Source organism: Mustela lutreola, chromosome 12 (genome assembly GCF_030435805.1).
Source record: "Mustela lutreola isolate mMusLut2 chromosome 12, mMusLut2.pri, whole genome shotgun sequence".
In the NCBI taxonomy this organism is placed as follows: domain Eukaryota; kingdom Metazoa; phylum Chordata; class Mammalia; order Carnivora; family Mustelidae; genus Mustela; species Mustela lutreola.
In genome coordinates, this window is record NC_081301.1 from 93,298,151 (window position 1) to 93,321,817 (window position 23,667).

Genomic DNA, 23,667 nt, shown 5'->3' on the forward strand with positions numbered 1-23,667 from the left:
CAAGCTCCAAAAGAGAAGGAAATGCAATTAAGGACCTTTGGGTCCTTAATTGGGGACCTTTGGGAAGAATGGTAAAACCAAAGTGCACTAATTATAGGATATATTTGAAAGATTTCAGATTTTTAAAAGAAACCCAAGTGCAAAAATAAGGATGGAAACCGGGAACTCCATTTTTTTTTTTTGTACAAAAGTTTCAAATATCGGACAAGTATTTATGCAACATAAAAATGCTCAAATTGGTTAGATATGTTTTCTTCCTAGCCTAGTACTGTGTCTTCTACTAACTCTTAACTGTCTGCCTCTTCTTTCACTTATTAACTAACATTATTTTGGTACATTTCTGTTACTGGGATCCACTTAAGTTAGAATGATTTTGGTGTTTCTGTGGGCTAAGATATCAACATTTTTGTTTCAAAAGTAACTTCGTACTATGACTTGAAAGCCCCATGGTGGTGATTCCCAAAAGGATATTTTCCGTCTTGCATTTCTATCTTTTAAAGAAATCCAAACAAATTGGATATTCCATATTCTAGGAGGAGGTCCTACACACACACATACACACACACACACACACATTAAAAAAAAAATGTTTGCAAGGTTAAAAAAAAGTGTTTTAAATTTGATTGTGGTGGTGGTCACACGCCTGCGTGTGTTTGTCAAGACTCAGTCATGCATACCGAAAACAATAAATTTTTCTTTATGTAACCATAGAATTCAATAAGAAATAAATAGGGCAGGGCATCTTCTGAAGTGTATTAAAATGAATTTTAATAAGCTGTTTCAATCTAAGCTAAGAACTTGGGTGCCAGATATCAGTGTGAAGTGACATAAAACAAACACTTTACGAACATCCAAAAATCTGGACTTACAATGGAACTGTTGACAGCTTCTGAAATTAAACAGCACTCAATCACTAATTTTCTTTGAGGGTAAGATTTGTACCCTGCTGGGTTTATAATTCTGTTTTCTCTTTTTGTGCTGTTCATGTGTAAATATTGCTAATTTCATTTGACACAAAAACAGAAAACAACTTAATTTTGTTTCTAAGCTAGTCAATGACACAGGACTATCCTCTAGATGAGGCAGCAGTGCGTTCTGAGCTTCCTGGCAATGATCTGAGGCGGGGGGAAAAAGCAATGCGTTTCAAATGTATTTGTAACAAGGAAACAAATTTATTGATTTTAAAAGACAAGACACCATTTTGTTTTGAAAAACACAAGAAAGCTAGCCTGAGTTCAAGTCTGAAATATTCAGAAAAATCCTACTAATATCTTTAGTATGTTCCAGTCATTTGTTTAAACAACACACTAAAAGTTAATATATATTTTTATAATTATAAAAGTTCCCCAGTTATTGTACAGTACACAATACAAATCGCCCACAAACTATTATTTAGCTCCTGCCAATTTTGAGAGGACATGATATACTAAAAGATTTAGCATTTCTCACAAAAATCACATCAGGAAATACGTATTTACAAAATCAAATACATTATACAAAAAACCATCACATGTTATTCGGTAAAGATGTTTTTAAATAATTAAAAAGTTTATTCAACTGTAGTCCAAAAACTGGAAAAGAACATTACATTATCTCACACATACAATCTCTACAAAAGTTGCTTACCTCATTTACATAATATATTCAGTCGATTGTAAAATAAATGTTCAAATATCTCCTAGTGTTACTATGTTTCTGTGCTTGTGGGACTGAATAATGTAATCTGCCACTTACTAAGTGAAATTTAAATGATGGCACTTAAAAAAAAATACAGTATTTTAAAAAAACACAATGAAAGAAGTTTACCTAGAAGGTACGAAAGCCCTGAGTGATAGCGGAATTACTGATTGGTAAGCACTACAATTAAACCTAATTAAAAGTTTACCACCCCAGGCACAAATTTCCAAGTTTTCTCAAGGCACTCACTTAAAGTTTCTGTAACCAACGCATTGGTCACCACCATAGGTCCCAATTGATGATGGAGATGAGTAGCGAAAAAAATTTTGCTTTGGTACAAAAGATGCTTTTTAAACGAATAAAATTCAATACCTCCTTTATTGGGTCATTTAAAATTGTGGTTAGCAGGTTAAAACAAGGCAATCATTCGTTCAAAACTATTAATTCATTGAAGGAAAAATTTACTCGGTTATTAACAGTCAATGGGAGTTTCAATTTTTCCCTTCCTCCCCCAGAATCAGAATTCTTCTAACAGAGATTTGTTGTCCTCATGATCGAGCTACATAACAATTCTTACCAAAAGATTTCATTACTCAGGGCTTCCAATCCCAACATCATAATTTATTTAAAAAACAAAGGAAAGTTGGGGGGGGGGAGAGATAAAGAATCACATACCGGAACCGAATAAAAGAAGAGACAAAACACATTTCTTAAAAATAAGACGTGTTACCAATTACTTCAAACAAAAGGAAAAAAAAATCCTAGGCAGTCACTTTGTAAGTGGCTTTTACTATTTAAGTAAAATTGGTAAACTAAACTCAGGTCTACTGGCACGTAAAATCACTAGCAGCAATGATCAGAGCATGCAAACTGAGAAGCATTTACAGTAAATCATCATGAAGAATTCAAAAGAAGAGAGTTAAATTAAAACCCTTTGAGTATTGCATGTTAACACATGAGTAATTTGCATGGTTGGACTTCCTACACTGCCTGAAAAGCAATGTTTTTGCGGCAAACTTGCACTATGCTATGGATGTCCCTTCACCAGACATCAGAATAGGTTTACACTCTCAGGCGGCGCCAAGCGCGTCTGCAGACGACACTGCTGTCATGTTCCGGCACGTGGGGGACAAAAAGGGGACAAGGGCACGCAGAGCGTCCCTTGAACCAAGTCGGCAACTGTGTAAGCAGACTGACATTTGCCCAGATCAGAAGCAGTCGTCATGGCATCTCCGGACAGATGAGCTGAGAATGAAATGCTTTGCTCTCTGTTCTACCTACGTCTGAGTTTTTGACAAACTGTGACATAAAGTTTTGGAGCATAGGTAAAATTATGCCCTGTCTGAAATTCCCAAACAATATTATTTTGTGAGCGATCAAACTCCACATAGCTTCCCTGCCCCCAAAGAGTTCAACTTTTCTTCATCCACTCGAACTCATTTCTTCCTAAGGCTTTGCTTACAACTGTACTTTCTAAAGCTAAATAAAAGAGATCTTTCGTTTTGTTTTGGGAAAGGACAAAAACAATAAAAATTTAAAAAAGAAAAAGAAATGTAACCCTTTCTTTATCATACCTTTTAAAGGCAATCTAGGTACTTTTCAATGTGCAGAGATCAGTTTCGACATAGGTCAACAGGCCCATGTTATCTGTCCTCCTTTTCTAGAGTCATGATGTGATGCTAGAAAAGTCGATTTTTTTTCTGTAAACAGTACACTTACTTAGATGGCAGTGAATATTTGGGAATAAATATATCAAGCCCTCTTGAAGAAGAAAATTAAGAGTTGTATATAAAATGCAAGTGTTCAGCATGGAAACACTTTCTCTTCCTACCCCCCCACCCTTTTAAAAAAACAGCATAATTAGACATTTGGATATAGAGTATATTTTACCGGTCTAAGTCTAAATAAATGATCTGAAAGGCTTTTGTCCCCCATTGTATATCTTACAATGCTCAAAGGGTTAATACAAGGCATTACATCCAAGGGGTTTTCTAATACTAGAGCTAAGCACTGGAATAATGCTTCTATTCCAGTTTTTTGTGTTTTTGTTTTGTTTTAAAATCACCAAACTTGCAGAAATACTAGGATTCCATTGATTTACTCTAACCATCTACATGGAGGTTGATCTGATCTAGTGACAAGCCCAATTTCCGTAGTACTGCATGTGCACCCGTCTCCCCCCTGTTCCCGTGCTCTCCATCGAAATCAGAAGTTCTGATTTGTCCTGATTTCCTTGTTTTGATAGTTGGTGTTTTCTCACCAAGAATTTGGGGGAGGGAAGGTTCTACCAAAAGTCAGTCTGTTGTCTATAACCACTGCCTCAAATTGTACAGAAAGGTGACTTGCCAAAGCTTTTTTTTTTTTTTTAAACTTTCTACTTGAGTCCACACGGGGAGGACCAACATCACAGTGACACACTTTTTTTTTTTCCTTTTACACTAATGTTTCAAGCACAGCATCATTTTAGACATTTCAAATATACCATCTGAAGAATTTTTTCTTTAATTTGAAAATGCATCACGTTCACCACTTCTGGGGAGCGCGCTCACATAACAAGGCTCATGACGACAGCAATGAAAACCGTGGTCGTTCCTGAACGACGTTGACAGCAGATGCCGCGAGAACGTGTTCGTTTTGACTCGTCTGCTACAAAGCGAAGGCAGTCAGTGTTGCACACTACTAATTTCAGGTACGCAGTGTTAAAACCGTTTTCTAAAATTTACTTTTGTTTTTAAAGTACACCATCTAAAGAGAGGTGCATGAACCGTGCTATACAGTACAAGAAAAAGCACAAAAAGGAAAAAGCAGATTTCTGAAAAGGCAGTAAGACTTAAATAGTCAGTCCAAACATGGTTTGGATGAGAATCCTGAAAAAGTGACCAGCCGTTTGAGAGCCAAAGAAAAAATTCAAAATTGGGCCCTGTGTTCCAAGGAGGTGGGTCCCCCATTTCACCCCATTGTTCACTGGCTTCATGAATGCAAATCTTCTGGGTACGATTCTCAAAGTATGTATGTGAAGATCAAACCATACCCACGAGACTCAATCCTATTTTACGGAAGTAACTTTTCAGAGACTTAAAAATAGCCAACATGCCTTCGTTACATCTTCCGCGCTGAAAGTGTAGCACTTGGTCTATGCAGGTACTTTTCATGACTAGTGGGTTTGGTTACAATGTCAAGAAATATTAAGAAGTCCTTACCATGTGTACTTGTCACTTGTCAATAAATCTACTCTGAGAGTATTAGAATCCGTCTTCCTTAGAAAAAGTCACAGTTTCAATGAATGAAACAAATGAAAACCAAACATCAAATAAATGCAATAAAGGGGATTGTTCCAATTGCCTCAAATGCACAAATTAGGAGGTTTGATTCTCTCCTCTATCTCACAGTTCAAATTCGAGAGTGGTTGAGATGTCTGTGTCTGACCGTAGAGGTGTTCTTGTCTTACTGTAGACTATAGATCACCGGAAATAGCTCACACTGCAGATGCTCTTTTGTCTGTTGGTTTGGAACTATCTGTCCTAGTCAAAGATGAATGTTCCTGTGTTCGTAAAGGAGATCTGGAGGTTTCTAGTGAGCCAAGCTGAAATGCAGTCCTACTTATTAATTCCTAATCTGTCCTGATGGAGAACAAACCATGAACAATTGGAAGAAATGTTGAATCCTGGAGGGTCCCCAATCCCTACCTTCTATCACTCTAAATTTGCCCATTGTTATCAGATTCCTCTAAGGATACAAATATATCCAACAGTGAACAGTGACAATTAATACATTGAAAATCGTTCAATAAACAAGGCGAAACCAGCAAATACATTTGGTCCAATACAGATAGAGTGGAGTTCTGGGGCTGGTGGACAGGGAGAGGAAAGCAAAGAAGCTTTTCAGAAAGGAGAGTCGAAATGAAGAGTGTCTTTTTCATTTTGTGATTTTAATTTTACCTGTAAACGTCCCCTAATGCACAATGAAATAGATATGTGGTCTTTGCAGTGAAGTTGTTTTGTTTGTTTGCCTTTTTGTGTGTGTAATGGTGCAAATTCATCGCTTTTTTGGGGGGGAGGGAAAAAAAGGGAACTAGTCATTTCAATGATATTTGGATGAGGTGATGGGAGAATGCCAGTGGAGGCTTGCAAATATATGAGATGAGTCATACAAAATTTGAATCCATTTAAAAAATTACATCTAGAACATTTAAAGTTTACTTAAGAAATTGTGTGGATCTTAGTTTTGTGAACGGCCTAAGGCAATCGAGCAACCAGAACACCCTACCCAATAAGCCATTTGGTACTTTTAACTTTACAGACTGGCTCACCCTCTACTTTCCAACCTCCCACCCCTACCCCAATAAAACTGGAAAGATAAACATCTTGAGATTAATATAGGCCTCATTAATCATCTATAAATCATTTTGTGCTTTCTCTCTCTCTCTCTTTTTTTTTTTTCTTTTTGGCTTTACATGTTTATGTATTCATTTCTTTTTGCTGGTCAGCTTTTTATAAAAACTACTTAACTGGATCAATGTGCCGGTTTTTGTGGTTGTTGTGTTGTTGCTGTTAATAACTTGAGTGCTTAAAAGAACCTTGGCTTTTCATGTAAATTCAAATGGGGATGGGTGTATCCTGTCTAGGACCTCACCTGACTTTGAGTTGACCCCTGCCCACCAGCACTTGTGTGCGCTGTGGACACACAGATACCAAGACACAGACGTAAACAAACAAACAAACAAAAAAACACATTTAGACTGAAAAGATGCACTTCGATAAGTACCTGCTTATTTTGTTAACTTTCTTCAACGAGAACTAGATAAAAATGACCTAAAACATGTATGATTTTATGTGACAAGTTGGTAATTAAAACTAGTCTGCTATTCCACACCCTTAAGCAATCTGATTCGTAATCAAGTAATATTCAGCTCTATGAACAAAAAAGTCCGTTCGTGGTCACTCGGAGAGGGGAATTGATTTTTTTTTCTTTTCTTTTTTTTTTCTCTTTTTGTTTTGCTCTGCTTGCCCTAAATTTCCTTTGAAGAACACGTGACCTGTCCTCACTCCAGGAATCTGAACGTGACAGGTACACCTTGTCAAATGGATTGAAGAGAATTCACATGAACAAAATAAGCCTTACTAAACCGTAGCTTCAGTTCTGTTTTAAGGCACCATGTAATAGCCGAGGTACGATGATCCCTGATGTACATTCTTCAATGGCACTGGTCCATCCGGCCACCTATCCAAATCCTACTGAATTGGGGATAAGCAACAGTGTGGTGTGCCAGTTACACTGCCTTCAGGTTCTGTTTAAAATTTAAATCCACATACTTTAGAAACCAGGAAATATTTTTTGAAGGAAATCACAATATGCAGGTTGCTACATTCCTTGCATTCTATAAATTTTCTTCTATAATAGCAGCATATTGAACTACTATTAGGAAAAAGACCTGGAATAAAAGAAAGTCATCCAAATGGAATGGTTTCCTGTATGTCCAGCTCAGCATAAGTAGCATGTACACTTAAAAAAAAAAAAAAAAAAAAATTAAAAAAAAAAAAGTCAAGTCATTTTTTTTCAGCTTCAGTATCTAACTATAACAGCCCCACTCGACAGCAGAATGCATCTGTGCAGTGGTCCCAAATACAGAATCAGTAGTCTTTAAACAGAGGAATTGGTATGCAAATAACGGTTAAAATTCAATGTTTAACGGAAGCTTGCATTAATGTGGTTTAATAATTATGTACACAAATTATGTACATATTAGCATAATCTCTTGCAGTTCTGTCATTTACTCCGAACGGATAAATGCACAGCTCAATTTTTCTCCCGAGAAAAAGAGATGACCTTCCCAACCCTCTAGCACTGTCATAAAAATGCTCTGTATTCTCTCTCCGTACCAAAGTGTTATCAAAATCCTGTCTTGTGGTTCTGTCCAATGCAAAGCACCTTTCAAAAGCAAATCTGATGCATCTGCCGGCAAATGGGCATGCCTCCAGTGTAAATCAAAGAAATTCCTTTCTTTTGATATTTCACAGAAGTGCATCTAATTAAAAACTTACACATGAAATCATACACCAAGACTAACGATCAACAATAAAATATTTTAAGCTACAAAAATGTAAATTACTTTTTAATTATAAGAAAACAAAAACATTGGCATTAAGTGTGGTAAAAATCCTTCTTGACACCTGAAACTAAAGAAGAAAAAAAAAATTCTTATTACTTAGAGGCAAATGATTTTTTTTTTAACGTTAAAAAAAAAAACAAAACAAAACCCAAAAACAAAGAAAGAAAGACCTGGCAAAATACATACACCCATTCCATTTCACAACTCCAAAAAGGTAATGTTCAGCACAGATAGAATTTGACAACAGTCGACCTTCAGGCTTATTCAATTTTCAACTTAAGCCCAATCTATCAACAGGGGTAATGTTAGCTGGAAAAATACGCTTTAATATTCCTTAAACCGCGGTGTAGGTGTTTCCGGTGGCGCTGCACTGTCTGATAGTCTGAGTACTTGTGACGATGTGCTCGCTGTGGATGGGGTTCAGGAGGCCGGGCTGCACCCCGCTCTCCAGCACCGGCTGCATGCAGCCCACCGGAAACGCCTGGTTCAGCTCGGTCTTCTCTCTTTTGGCTTGGGGTTCCGAAGAGTCATCCAGTTCTTCATCCATTTCGCTTTCCACTTCGCTGCCTTCGTCTGCACAAACGACACCAAGACCCTGTTACCAGAAGAGTCTCGGCTCGTGCCTTTCATCGGGACCAAGGCTCTATTAGTGCACCCGCAATCCTTTCCAACGTGGCAACAGTAACTGAGTCTTGGCTAGGTTGTGAGTGATACTTTTTAAGAATTCTCTTAAGACGACCTCTGGGATTTCCTGAAGTTTTTGGATTAAGTAGTTGGCTAATCCGAGTCATCCTAAAGTAGTCACTTGGGTAGGCTATGCTGCTTTTGGGGAATGAGCTGAAAAATACTAAGGCAGGAAGAGAAGGAGGGATGAAAGTTCTCCATCTCCTTCGACATCTACCCTGGGTATCGATTCCATCTGTGCCCGTGTTTATAGTGTTGATTCACAAATAACTACAACACGCACATGCAAGGGTGACTTTTCAGTATCCTTGAATGTTGTAGATGACAATATTAAATAGGCCCTTAAAAATATACTGACTGAGGTAATACTATCAGAGTAAAAATGTACAATGGATTTCCATTCCTGGCAACACTGCCACTCACTGTTAATAGCTGATATTCATTTCTGGAATTTAAATGTATTAAACAGTCATTGTCACCTTCACATTTTACCATATTTTATGCTAATCAAGACACCATTATAATAGACTACTATTTCTCTTTTTCCCCTAGCACGTACTGTTGAAATTCAAACGTACAGTAGAGAGAGAAAATGCTCACACACAGCTTTACCACCTTACCAAGGTTCTCCTCAGAAGAGTGTGGAGAACACCTTCCCTTCAGTGATAATTTTTAAACAGTAGGGAATAAATTTCTGCCTTAAAAATCTAAAGAGTTTTTACTTCACCTTCTACATGTTTTCCTGTTTTGTTTTTTTTTAAAGATCAGTTTAAATTTTCATTTGAAACAAAAATTGTTTAGCTGCTCAACTATACCTATACTTAACTAGGAGATTTGGACTTTACAAACATGCAGTGAATGTTTAACAAGTATCTCTTCAGTCTCCTCAGTCTTTAGGGAGGATGGACTCTTTCTCCGAGCTGTTGAATGGAGTTGAACCATGTGGAGCACATGCCTCCAGAAGTCCCTGCTAACAATGGGCCCTTTGCCTTTTCGTCCCTTATTATTGTTATCTTACTATTGGGGCAAAGCTGGTTCCAGAGAAGAGTGATGAGGAGGAACGGGGCTTGCACACATGGTTGCACACACACACATGGTTGTGCAGCATGTAATTGCCAGCAGCAGCATCTCCAGAGAAGTGTGACTTGTGGCTGAAAAGGCTGACATGAGATTTATTGACTAGAAAGGATGTAACACATTATTATAACACAGAAGTGCTCTTAGATGAGGCTCATCTACTTTATCCTGTTACCTTCTCGCCTCTGGAGAATGGACTTTATAATAATAGGGTCTGTTAGAACAAGCACATCCAGAGGGAACGTGGGCTGCAGGGAAAGGGGTACGTCTGGTAGACATTTGCTTCGTGAAGACGGTATAATCGAAACATATTTGTATGACACATTTTGGGTCTGTTTTTGTATTTGCTTATATATAAACACAAAAACACTGGAATAATCCTCACATTAAATTCTTAATGGTGGTTATCTCCTAGGGTTCTGACTATGAAGATTCACTTGTCATAATTTCTAAATCTCCGTATTATTTGAAATTTTTATATAGAGCTGAAATGACTTTTATTATCAGGGGGAAAAAAAAAAATTTTCATTCTGTGGAAAAGCCCACAAGAATTCTTGAAGATTTCACATTCAAGCCTCAGGCCCTGACTACACCAGTTTGGCCATATCTCCAGAAGCACCAGGTCTAGGGGGTGAAAGGGACCAGCGGGGCCACCCCAAGGTGAAGATAAATCACACTGCTTCATGGCTCCCTCTCCATCAACATCTCTGTGCCTGAGAAATAGTGTCAAAATAATAAGAAAGGAGCACTGAAAGGAAAAAAAACAATAATTTCAAGCTAGTAGGTGAGCAAAGAGAGCGGAGAGACCCCTTTCATCCACCATGTCCTGGGTAGAAATGACAATGGGATAACAGGCTGAACAAATCTAAGTGCTCCAAGGCCACTTCTCTCCATGTCCACTTGTGGGTGATGGGGTTCCTATGGATATGCTCCAAAGCAATCCACCAAAGAGCAAGCCCTCTCTCCGCTTCTAAGGGCAAATTAATGCAATTCCATAGACATTTTATGCCCTCATAAAGACTCAAGGACATTTTCTAGAAACATCCTCAAAGATATGGAAATTTGGCACACAGAAACTAAAATTAGGTGCTACTAGAGTTGACTGAAGACTTCGCTCTGGTCCAGCACTTTACAGAGAGGCTTGGAAGCCATCAGTGGCCAAGTAGAAGATGCTTGTGCACTTTGGCACGTGGGGTGAAATCCTCAGGTGTGACCCATCAGGCTTTGGTCAGTGCAAGGCAAGGTTGCCTCACGTTGGCCACGGGTTTCAGCGCTCACCTTCCTCGATCTGAAGTTACAAACTAGTATCATCACTAATTCATCTTCTTGTCACGGGGTTAGCCGTAAAGAGTATATATTTGCAGAGGAATGTCTCTGGACTATTATTTTCTACCCATCCTGCACGGCTATGATGCCTATTACTAAAACAGGAATCAATGCCTGCACCACTGGTCATAGAGATGGACAGGAGCTTAACATGGGAGTGAGACGGATTCCTTAGGATTTCCACCAGCACGTTCACGGTTTCCACCATCGAGGAGGCAAGGAGGCTGGCCACAAGTACCTGGGGGCAGGAGGCTCCAGAGAACCACGCTGCCATTCACACAGATTCCCCAAGCCCTTCCTCTAGCCCGTTTCCCTTCTAGCTGTGGCTCTGTCCCGGAAAGGTTAATTGTACAGTTTTCCCCCATGTGGGCATTCTGTCCTTGACTCCGGAACTCAGTTCCTTAGAACCTCAGGATATCTTTACTTTCTTGGGGTTTTTGTTTGTTTATTTGTTTTGGTGGTTTTTGTTTTGTTTTAGGCCTATATTTTCTGCAGTGTTTGTTTATTAAACATTTTACCTTTTTTTTTTTTTAATTGAGCTGATATTCATTTGCTTGTTTTAACTGAGGGTGGCTTTTTCCTTGCATGTGCTCTTCCCCAACCTCATTTCCCCAGAGCCCTGTCCCTTTTACTGTGTGGTTCTGTAGATCCTTCCGGAACATGCATCTGAATGGCGTCTTAGCTGAGTGGCAATGCTGGCTTTATCTGACTGTCCCACTGCTGATCCTGCTTTTTTATGGTAAACTTCCTTGCTATCTCTGAGCTGTTTTTCCAGTGAAAAGTATGCACTGGTGAGAAGGGCAGGCTGAGAAAGCTTTCTGCCTGCCCCATGGGCCTTCAGTAAAATTTTATCACTTTTCTCCAGGACTCTGGTGGTGGTCAGAAAGAATTTCTTGTTACCTGTAATGAACTGTGGGCAAGAGTCACGCAGGGTTTGTAGCTGCATTTAAATTCAATTCTTGCATTTAATATCCTTCCCATAAAGAAGGCACAGAAATGGAGAAGTAAACAACAGGATTCCAAGAGACGGAACTGTCCTATTCCTGTAGGGCCATCGGCCATTTCCACAGGATAACACATGCCACATTTTCCCCTATGGGAATTTCTCAAAGAAGTCCTTAAAAATGTGCATTATTTTCACTTCTTACCTTTATCCAGATTTCCAGGAGACACAGCATTTAAATCACCAAACTGTAAAACAACAGTCATTTGGGCAATAGTTACTACCAGGTAGAATAAAATAATTATTCTATGAGTCTGTGGTAAAAACACGAGGAGGAACTTTTTAAAACTGTAAACCAGGGACCGTTTTGATCTCTAACTACCTGGGTCACCTAATTGTCCAATCAAACTTGTCGAATCTGAACAGTTGAAATTGTGTCACAATTTAGCTGTCTTGACCTCTTTGCAAAGGAGAGCAATTTTCTCTGTCTTCCACGCTCCATTTTAGTTTTATTATTATTTCCCACTTAGCAGTGAGGAAGTGGGGGCTTGGCTGGCCTGGAGAAGTTGGAGGTGGTGGGATAAATTCAGAAATTTGGTGAAGCAGGACACGTCAGCTCCATCACCCGCGGGCAGTCTAAAAGTTCCCTCCTGGGGCCGGGTGGGGGGCGGCCACCTGACAGCAACTTGGTCCGGCCGCTTGGCTGAACTCTCTCTTTAAAAGCTTTCACTAGTGGAAATAAAAAACAGTGGGAATGCCAAAATTCAGAGTATTTATTTTTTAAAAGCCTTTGAGACTTCTTGTATAATAATTTGATGTTCTTATTTACTAAGATGTCAGGGTCCCGTTTTAAAAAACAAAACCATCTGCTTATTAGTAATGCAACAAGAAAGAGCTTAAAACAATGTGGAACAATTAATAACCTTCAGCTTAGATTTTATTTTCTATTCTGGTTCAAAAGCTTAATGGTATTTTTACCATGAGGAAATGGATTTTGAGAATCTCAGAGAGAACAAAGATGGATCCTCTAAAAAAAAAAAAAAAAAAGGAATAGCAGAGGCAACCAAGTTAATCAGAGAAAGGTGAGGAGAAACCTCAAAGCATCCACTTTTTAAATGGATAACATTACTATTTTAAAAGCTGAAGATTCAGAATAAGTCATTATAGAAATTCAGAGTTCTCAAGAGGCTTAGAAAGAGGGAGACAGAAATTCTACTTACTTCAGAAGTTTGCTTATAAAGAGTTCCATGATAGGAGTATTTTTTTCATCTACAAGGTATGTCTACAAAGTAATAAAACTGATCTTATTTTGCAAACACATTTTTTTTTTTTTTAACCTACATATGTATTGTTCTTTCTAGTAGCTACCTAGGGAGCTTAGACATTTATTCCAAGGTCCAAGGTTCCGGAATGCCTCTTTAACAATCAATTTCAAGAGTTAGCTTATGTACCATTCAAGAAAGCCCATTTTGTTATTTTATACCCAATTGGGACTGCAAATAACACTCCAAATTGTACTGATTTTCTTTGATCCTGGGATGATTTCTGACTACTCATCAAAATCAAATTCACCTCTGCCATGATCCAGGATATTTAAAATAATATGTCATTTTACTCTATTATTTCCCAGCAGTTCAGAGGCAGTTTAAAAAGAAACATGCCACAACATTTTAAGCTACCACAGCATGACTGGAACAAATGTGTAGCTTTCCCCAGGTGACTGCTTTCAAGGGGACAATGGCCTCCTGGATCCATAACTCCTAGAACGTTTTTTGGGAAAACTGTCCCATTACTTTACAGTTACATCCCATTGGGCAACAAATATGAAATCATAAATACTGAGCTGTTCTTTTGATGCTGTTCCTGATCACTTGGCTCAGAACCTTATGTTAATCTAAATAAAAGTCTCAGTTTAAATTATGTAAAATTTCTTGAATTAAAGAATGCAAGTGACAACAACAACAACCAAAATCAATGGGACTCTATTTTTGGTATAACTTAAATATTTTAGAACTATAAACAGAGAATGCTCCAAGTTGAAAGATCCTGTATAAGTTATGTCTAAGTGAGGCAACACAATAAGATTCATGTTTCTTTTAAATGAATACTTAATAACACTTAAGATTGATCCTGGAAACAAGCTGGCAAGTGATGAGTCTTAAACATTCCTCTATACCTAGAATACGTGAACATTCCATTTGTTTTTGAAAGAAATCTCAAGAAGTTGTTTGAGACTAAATTCTTATTGCCATTAGTAATCAGTAACGTCACACAAAACAGCTGAAACCAAACTCTAGACCTACTTGGAAGTCTCCTTCAAAAGAAACTTCTTTTGGTTGCTATTTAACTGCAAATATGGCAACTTCCTTAATACAAAGGTCTTCCTTTAAATGTTTCTGCTTAATCTGAATGAATACATTTGATTACTCAGGATGCTAAAAATAAAAAACCCACAATGATCAACATGTCATTGACTGCTAGTACTGTGAGTAAATAAACATTTGCATGCTCAATACTTTGTCCTTGTGGCTACGCCCTACGCTGGACACGGTACAGGCAATCTCAGGGACACCGTCAATGTCTCTAGGTGTTTCTGGGATCAATTACAAAGTCGCACGTGTACAGCAAAGATGGTAGATTTAAAATAAAAATATTGTGACGAAGGTAAGATTCTGATACCCTCTGTAGCAGAAGGTGAAGGCTTTCATATGCATTTCACACGTGAGAAAAGAATACACATGTGACTAAGGAAAGCTCACTTTACTCCCAACGGTAGGCTAAGATTAGGAGTCCGTTCCTTCCCTTGTTACTCAACCAACATTCGCTGGGAACCTGACAATGCCAGCCAACCACTGTGCCAGCCAGTTCCAGGCGGTCAATTTGGAAGTATTTCCTCTTTCTAGAGGTGAGTAGCAGAAGTTGTTTATATCACAAAGGACCAGGTAGTTCAGCCACAAAATGAGGCAAGCTTTGAGAAAGTTCTGGAAGCGTGGGTGTCTGAGAAAGGGAAGTCAACTGTGGGGGCTTTGGATGGGGCAGCAGGAGGGAAGGACATCAGTGGTGACCAGGAAGACTAGGAGAGGACGTAAGGAAGACAGTGTCACCAACCGGGGACAGACGACAAGCACTGAGATTACGCTAGCACAAACCACACAAAAGAGAAGGCGGAGATCTAAGATTTGGATGAACAAAATGGAGGCTCAGGAGAAAGTCAAGGCTGACTGAATAGCAGATGAATGAATTTGTTTCCTCACTTTAGCCTCAGCAAAACGTAAGAATTTGGCAAGGCAGCTGAGATTTAATCTTGAGGTCATTAAAAACAATGGACTGATTTGTCTAACATTCGTAGGAAATGTGGTGGTGAGAAAGCAGATGGCCTCTTGATGTACAGGTTCTGGGAAGGCCTGTAGGAATCCATATTCTACAGATAGATCGGAATGTTCTGAAGTAGAAACGGAACGGAACATAGAGGAAGCATATTTGCTGTTTCGGGAAGAAAAACCTCGTTTTCCAGAAACCATTGCCTCCAGGTCGCTAAAGTGTCCTTGAGAAAGCGTGCCCTCCCGGGGGACGGCAGACCAACACATGTGGCGGGAAGGTGTGAATGACCGCCACCTCGCAAGGAGACCAGTACTGACCGGGACGTGCCAGTGGGCAACTGGACAGCACAGCAAACACAGTGATAGGCAGGACCCTTCCTGGCGAGAGATCCGGTGCGAGCCTGACATGCGGCCAAGCAGCTGTGGAGCAGCTCCTTACACGCCTGTCGAGGTCTCCCACCCATGAAAGGGTTGGGGCGCTGCTCACCCCAGAGATGCACACCGCAGGCGCCCCCAAGAGACCACTGCGTGCTGGATCCAGGAGCAGCGAACTTCTCCCGGGGAGGGAGGCAAGGCTTGTACTGTGATCCTTGGGAACGAGGACCATGCAGAGGAAGTTCGGGTGCAGAAAGCAAGCAGGTGGGAATCCGTGGGGGTCCACAGTGAAAGAGACTGGGGACAGGAGTTAGGGAGCGAAGGAAAGTGTTCAGGGGCTGGGATGAAGATCTCACTCTTGGGGACGCTTTCCCTGCCAGATGGGTTTACCCCATCCTGGGGAGAAAGCATTAGGGAGTCATCCTAACCACACCACCTTGGGTGGCCAGGCAAACACCCCTCTAGAAGCTGTGTCCTTCTAGAAGATCTGTGAGTGTATCAGATTTACAGGTAGACACAGATTTACAGACGCGATCACACGCACACGTGCACCTGTGCACCCACGTTCTGTTTGCTCACTGAAACAGCAGCTGTCCGCATTGAGAATCACCCTGTCCACCAAGCTACCATGCACAAAAATGCCTAACTGATTTCCCTGGGGGCATCAAAATAGGACCGTGTACAGTCTAGAACAGGGGTTGGCAAACGTTTTTCAGCCAAGGGTCAGACAGCTAACTCCTGTAGTCTTCATGGTCGTGTTGTAAATACTCAACTCCGCCATTTGTGCTGCATTTCTCATTCACAGACTTCAAATTTTATCTATGACTTTCTACCAGTCTGAAAGGCTCTTTCAGCATGCATTGCAAGTTCTAAGCTTGTTGGAATCCCACATGGATACAAAAAGTTTACCAGGATCGCAGAGTGCAAAGTTTTGTGTGACATATAAACAGGGAAATCATTCCAGACAAAAATGGACACTCAAATTGAGGAAACCAAAAGCTACTGGGCTGTGGGGCGAGAATCGCCCTAAGCCTCACGTCCAAATGGAGGCCTGACTCTACTGTCAAAGTTAGACACTAAGAAATAGGGTATGTACTGGTCTTTGGCCAATTTCATGAGGATTAACTCATGCTACCCAATGGCACCACAGGCAACCCCCAAGCCCTCAGGAGGCTTTCCTATACCAGCACGACCCAGTGGTTCTGTAGGATCTATGCTGTATAGACGCCGGCAACCAGAGCCAGATGCTGAGATGACAGCAGATGCTTAGCTGAAGGCAGTGACCGCAGATGGCATATAATACCTAGACTTTCCATGTGACCCCAGACATTCCTGCTGATGGGGGAGGGGGCAGCTATGGACATTAGCAGCGGGCAGGCCAAAGAGTTGGAAGTTTCAACTAGAAAAGACCAGTCATTTGGGGGCCTCGACTACTTGCAGACTGGTCTTGCCAGCAGTGGGAAGTTTTGATACATGCATGTCGGGAAGAAACTGTGTGTGTGTGTGTGTGTACATTTTTCCAGTTCCTGCCAATGAATCGTTTGCTCTAGGAAAAAAAATCTTTAAGCTGTCAAAGGCAGTAAGAACAGGTAACTGTAAAATTCTTCTGAGGTGGTTTCTACCTCGTAGTTGGAATAAGATGTCTCTTTGGGACGTATTTTTACTCTTAAATGTGAAATAAATTACACATATATAGGAACTGAATATACAATACTTTCTCCTCATGTTACAAGTTCTTTCCTACTAGTCATTCCTACTAGTTAAAATTTGATACAAGTCTAGCTATGATCATCTAATTCTGTTTTTACGTCTTCTCTAATACTGCCATTTTTTTTTTTCTAATTGACTTATTCCTGCATTCTGTTTTGTTGACTGTGTTTTTATAAAGCATTGAATTAGTTTGCCTCTGATTACCAGTTGGGCTCTATCCCAAAGAATGTTGTTGGATTCTTTGTAATTCTATGAATCACAGGACTCAACACTCAAAAACTGTCTAGAGGCTACTTTCCCTCCTTGCCATATAGTTTCATTAATGCTTTCACATGCCTTTATATTATCTGTTTTATGAACTTCAACTTCTAAGCTCATCATGTCAAAAACATGATGGTCTAATTGTACACACTGTTCCCTGGATTGTCAGTGCCAAATCAATATTTAAAAATCTAATCTGGAGGGGCACCTGGGTGGCTCAGTGCATTAAAGCCTCTGCCTTCGGCTCAGGTCATAATCCCAGGGTCCTGGGATCGAGCCCCACATCGGGCTCTCCGCTCATCGGGGAGCCTGCTTCCTCCTCTCTCTCTCTGCCTGCCTCTCTGCCTACTTGTGATCTCTGTCAAATAAATAAATAAAAATCTTAAAAAAAATCTAATCTGGAGTAGAAGGCAATCAAATATAATCTCTCCATGAACAGAAAGGTCTTGAAATGTCAATCACAAGGGATTTCAGAGCATTAGTTAATTTTCTTGAAATGTCTTACAAATGAGAACCAAGTTAATCGAAGAATTTTACATTTAGCTTTAGTGCAGGGTTTCACAACTGAAGACAAACAGTTGTGGATTTTAAAGTGATTTCCAATTTTACAAAATTTGCAAGGAATGCTAATCATGTTCCATTTGGTAAAATCCTGCGTTCCTTGGTGATTTTTCTTTCTATAAATGTATCTCCCCAAGCATTCCCAACTAGTTCTATCAAAGCCTGCTAAGACGGTGAGATTTCTGCCGGCTTGCTGCAAACCAAAGCAAATTGGGCCCTCCAGCTGCTGGTGGTCCTGCTCCTTCGGAACGGCCACATGTGATGTCGGCTGTCCTCTCCACAGACTACGGACTTCCATCGCAAGTCTAAGCCCTCAGGCTTTTTTGTTCCCCTCTGCCCCCTGGGAACACAGCCAAGCATGCGCCTTTATGCTGTTTCAAAATCTCTAGGAACCGCTCAAGAGTAAGTACGCAGGCAATGAAGTAAGAATCTAAGCCCAACTTCCTCTTGAAGGAAAAAGTCATTTCAACAACAAGAATGTACAACGGTACCATTCGGCTGAGCAGAGAAGGGCCTCCGTCCTGAGCCCCACAGTCTGGAGAGCCCTGCCCTGGTTTTCCTGCGGCTGGGGTCCTCCCTCCCGGCCATCACTGGGCCAAGTGGACGTGTCTTCTTGTAGGCTTTGTGTCCGTCCCACTCCGCAGGCCACATTCTTGCTAAGATGTCTGGACTCCCTGAGTCCCCTTCCCGGCCTGTGCAGATTTCTTCTCCAAGTCCTCCCTTCACAAGAAAGAAGGGAGAGCCAGCGAGGGGCAGCGGTTTCCTATGGGTGGATAAAACCTAAACATTGGGCTATTCACAGCATAGGATGGGGAGGGATAAATAAGACAAGTGATCTGGGGCCAAAGGCTGGGCATATCCATGCCATTATTTGCTGGTATGGCCCTCGGAGGAGCCTGAGAATTCTACATTTAAACCCAGCCTTCTATGTTGTGATCAAGGCATTCTTATCAACCAAGGTGGATGGAATCGATTTTGCTTATACTTTGACTCAACACTTTTGAAACGTTTGGACATGGGGGACCACAGGCCCTGCACAGGTTAGGGTTCAGCCTGGCAGCACATCCTTTACGCAAATGAAACCACGGGTTAAAAAGAAAGAACGCTGGCACACCTAACTTAAGACAGGCTTCATCAAGGCCACGGTCCTCATCTAGGAGGAAATCTGGGCCTCGGTTGACTGTGCGAGAGGCGCACTTCTTGATAATCACACCATCTCCCTTTTTCAGAAATGATTCACTCGACCGGCAATGGGGGTGGGGGTAGAGAAACATGTTCTCTTTAGACCCAGTAGTGTGAATCAGGTTTGAAGGGAGCGTAGTATCAAAACACCTGACCCATGTACTCATAGAGAATCTCTCACATTCACACAAGTGTATTATTGTGTACAGCAAGGGGGAATCGCAAGAAACAGCTCCTTTGACTCGAGGAACTTGTGGTCTCCAACAAGAGCAACTTCTTTATCCAAGGACCAGGAACCACTAGGGCCACCTGTTTGTGAGCGAAACTACCAGAAATACAATGGCAAGGCCAGAAGCCATCTGGGTAGGGCAGGGGATGACAAGAGTGCCGCGAAGAGCCAGCAGAGGGAGCCGTCACGCTTACTCTCTGCCCCAGAATCTACAAGTAGTTCGCTCTGAGGCTGGGGATACCAGGCTAACTCTTCCCTAAGCAAAGAGCCCAGGGGTGGACTTTCCTGAAGAGAACAGTGTGCTGATATTTCTTTCCTGATATGTCCAGTGACCATTTCAGTTCCTGAAATATGGTAAGAGTTCTTCAACTCTTTTGGGGCGCCTGGGTAGCTCAGTCATTAAGTGTCTGCCTTTGGCTAAGGTCATGATCCCAGAGTCCTGGGATCGAGCCCCGTTATCAGGCTCCCTGCTCAGCGCAAGGCCTGCTTCTCCCTCTCCCACTCCCCCTGCTTGTGTTCCCTCTCTTGCTGTCTCTCTGTCAAATAAATAAATAAAATCTTAAAAAAAAAAAGTCTTCAACTCTTTTATACTCTTTCCCCACTTCTAAACTCTCTAGGCAAGCTAACCTCTAGTTGAAAGCACTTAGGAAGGCCTAACTCAACAGAGAAGGTCCCAGAAATGTGGACAGACACATCCTGGGGGGGCAGGGGGAAGGAGCACTTCTGGGTCTCTGAGTTCTATTTTCCTGATAAAAGAATCCAGTATGTCAATCATGAAATCCAACGAGAGGGCCTACAAATTAGTAGTCTTTCCATCATTGTTTTGTACTTGCTTTCTGGAATGCATACTGTTTGAGCACCTACAGGACTGTGGTTAGACCACAGTTATAGGCAGAAGTCCACTCCCTGAAGAGCGGAGGAGCGGAGGTGATCGCCCAGAGCTAGCAGGAAGGAAACCAAGGACAGGTGGCTAATGAGCAGGGATCCCAGAGCTGGAAAGGGCTGTGGCCCTGGGCAGCTGAGTCCCTGGGTGCTTTTCTCAAACACAGAGAGAGAAAGGAACAGAAAGACAAACCAGGGACCAGGAGGGAAAATGAGAGAGCTTCAGGAAAGCCAGTTCTTAGGAACTTGGAGGATGACGGTGTAGAAGGGTCTCCCATGTCCTTCCTCCAGGAGGTCACTTTGAGAATTTATTTTCAAGTTGGCAGGAGTATGCTCATGTAGAGGGCAGATTTACAGCTAAAAGCAGACTACAAATTCCAAAATAATGACTTTGACTTAGGTCTGGTCTGTGGGTGGGTACGGAGGAGCTGAAGGGTGTAATTTGTTGTTGGTGGTGTTTCCCAGTACACTGAGCTTTCCAACTGCCATTGGCCTAGACTCGTTTTCCAGTTCATCGGCACGTCCTAGATGTCTAAGGAACAAAAAGTGGGAAGGGAAAGGGTGGTAGGACCATCAAGATGCATCCCGTGATGCAGAGCTAGCAGGAAGGAACTTCCTAGAACAAAAGGACGAAGCTTACATGCTCGCATCTGGTGTGTGTGTAATCGTGAGTACGTGTGTGTTGGGGAAGCTGAACAGCGCAGACGGAAATGAGTCCTCATTTGAATCTGTCTACAAACAATTTACACGATGAAAAATGAAAACGTGGACGGCACCCATGTGGCGCCTTGGAACGACACAGTTCTACTTTCTACCCCTTCCTGATTCTGGCGTTGGGGAAATTTTCAACCTCTTTTTCTCGTGGGTGAAATGTGGACACTTGCATGTGGCTTTTAAGGTTTAAGTGAATATTTTTTTTTTTAAGATTTATTTATTTATTTGACAGACAGAGATCACAAGTAGGCAGAGCAGCAGGCAGAGAGAGAGGAGGAAGCAGTCTCCCCGCCAAGCAGAGAGCCCGATGCGGGGCTCGATCCCAGGACCCTGGGATCATGACCTGAGCCGAAGGCAGAGGCTTTAACCCACTGAGCCACCCATGCACCCCTGGATGCTAAGATTCTTTTTTTTTTTTTAATAAACATGTATTTTTATCCCCAGGGGTACAGGTCTGAGAATCGCCAGGTTTACACACTTCACAGCACTCACCATAGCACATACCCTCCCCAATGTCCATAACCCCACCCCCCCTTCTCCCAACCCCCCTCCACCCAGCAACCCTCAGTTTGTTTTGTGAGATTAAGAGTCACTTATGGGGGCACCTGGGTGGCTCAGTGGGTTGAGCCGCTGCCTTCGGCTCGGGTCGTGATCTCAGGGTCCTGGGATCGAGTCCCGCATGGGGCTCTCTGCTCGGCGGGGAGCCTGCTTCCCTCTCTCTCTCTCTCTCTCTGCCTGCCTCTCTGTCTACTGTGATCTCTCTCTCTGTCAAATAAATAAATGAAATCTTAAAAAAAAAAAAAAAGAGTCACTTATGGTTTGTCTCCCTCCCAATCCCATCTTGTTTCATTTAAGTGAATATTAAACAAGAATGCAAAACACCTAGTATCACGATTGTCACAAGGCAATTCCCCAGTGTTAATTAATTAGAAAAATTTAGGACTATCAAAAAGCTTTAGTATAACAATAAATGGTATAGCTTTCACCAAGTATTTGTTAGATTTATTAAACCGCTGCTGTTCCAAGATGGCTTTTTTCTGCAGATGATTTTAACGTGAGATTTGATCCATTCATTTTAAAATATCCTAGAACTAACCTATCATTCCACAGGTCCATTTTCAGCATATTCCCTAGTCGCACTAGATTGTAGGACTCACTGAAATCTATTTCTCATTAGTTTGATTTTACCTTCAGAATCCATGCTTATTTACCATGATTCTACGTCTACCAAATGGAACTTTTTCGCTCAACTCTCATCCTAAAAGCTTGCCTTCTGAATGATAATTGCTCTGGTCCAATTTTTAGGTTTTGAAGATCTTTTCTTTCCCCCCCCTTTTACTTTCAGTACATCAACTCTGATAAATTCAAGACATTTTTCTTTTGATGGTATATTCTTAAGGGTTCTTCCATTTTTCTTCCCCTAAAAAGTATGACTAAAATATCATCTTTTTTATATTGCAATTCATATGTGAACCACCGGAGCACTTTTCGGGTCCTACTTTTCATTTCAAAAAATTGGCTAAGTAGGTGGCTTAGATGTAATATTAAATAAATGTAATTAAATTATGACAGAGAATTTAAATATATTGAATAAGTTAAACACAAAAATATTTATCACAGAAAATCATTTTATGCAGCCACCAAAATTTATAGATCCAGCTGAATATTTTAATGGACTATGCCTATTTTAAGGAAATAAACTTCCAGAGAGACTCCAAATAATCATAAGATTCAAATAATAGGATAGTTTCCTGCTCAGTTTTTCTCGTCAGGGCTGTACAGAAAGCCCTGGTTTTTTTTTTACAATTTTCATTTAACAGGTGTGCAAACAGATGCAACTTGTTTATTTTATTCCTACTCTTAAAATTTCTCCACTCCCAGAGAGTCTCTGTGTGTATTTATAGTATTAAAGTTCAAAAAAAATTACATAATTTTAGCAGCAAATAAACTCTGTTTCCTTTTTATCATCCAGGCGAAAAATTTTACCAAAAAAAATTTAACGAAACTCTGGACTTGCACGTGCTTTGAATAACTTACTAGTCCGCATTACTGTGGCAGTGGGCTGGCATTTAGATGAAAACGCATGGGGTGAGATTCTGTTTCTGTTTCTTTTTGGGGGGCGCCCTGACACGGCGGTCAGACTTACGGTAGTGTAACAGGGAATGCAAAAATAGTAGTTTTGTACCGCTGTATCTCGTTTATATGTAAAACATGGATTGGTCTCTCCTGCCTGCTCAACTAATGTAAACAACTGTAAAATTAAAATTTATTTGTTGTTTTCTCATTAATAAGGTATACTAACGATCCCTAAGTCACTTTAAAAGGAAAACTTTTCCCCTTGCTTCTGGACCTAGCTGGCTGTCTGCCACCTCTCCCAAGTAAAGCACCCATAAGGCAAAACCAATGTCTGGCCCAGTCCGTCTGACTTCGCAGCTCTTCTTGCTCCCACCTCCCCATCCTGCAACAGGTGATAGGCGTGGGGGATTAACACCAAGAATTTGGGGGCCAGTTTGCTTGGTTTTGGAGCCTGATTTCGCACCATTAGTGGCTGTGTGACCTTAGCGAGCTACTTGATGGCTCTGTGTCTCATGTCATTGTAAAATACATACGGCTTTGG

The 23,667-nt window shown here is 41.0% G+C and overlaps 1 protein-coding gene across 8 annotated transcripts in view; it reads right to left on the reverse strand.

The window, feature by feature from the left end:
- Positions 1 to 1,150: 1,150 nt before the first annotated feature.
- RFX3 (regulatory factor X3) overlaps positions 1,151 to 23,667 on the reverse strand; it is a 444,526-nt gene continuing 422,009 nt past the window's right edge. For all 8 annotated transcript variants that reach the window (XM_059142828.1, XM_059142827.1, XM_059142829.1 and 5 more), the window contains 2 exons: positions 12,022 to 12,064; positions 1,151 to 8,359 (listed from right to left, as the gene is read on the reverse strand). In XM_059142828.1, coding sequence (XP_058998811.1) covers positions 8,121 to 8,359; positions 12,022 to 12,064 — 282 coding nt within the window. In that variant the 3' untranslated portion in view covers positions 1,151 to 8,120. The remainder of the gene's footprint in view (positions 8,360 to 12,021; positions 12,065 to 23,667) is intronic.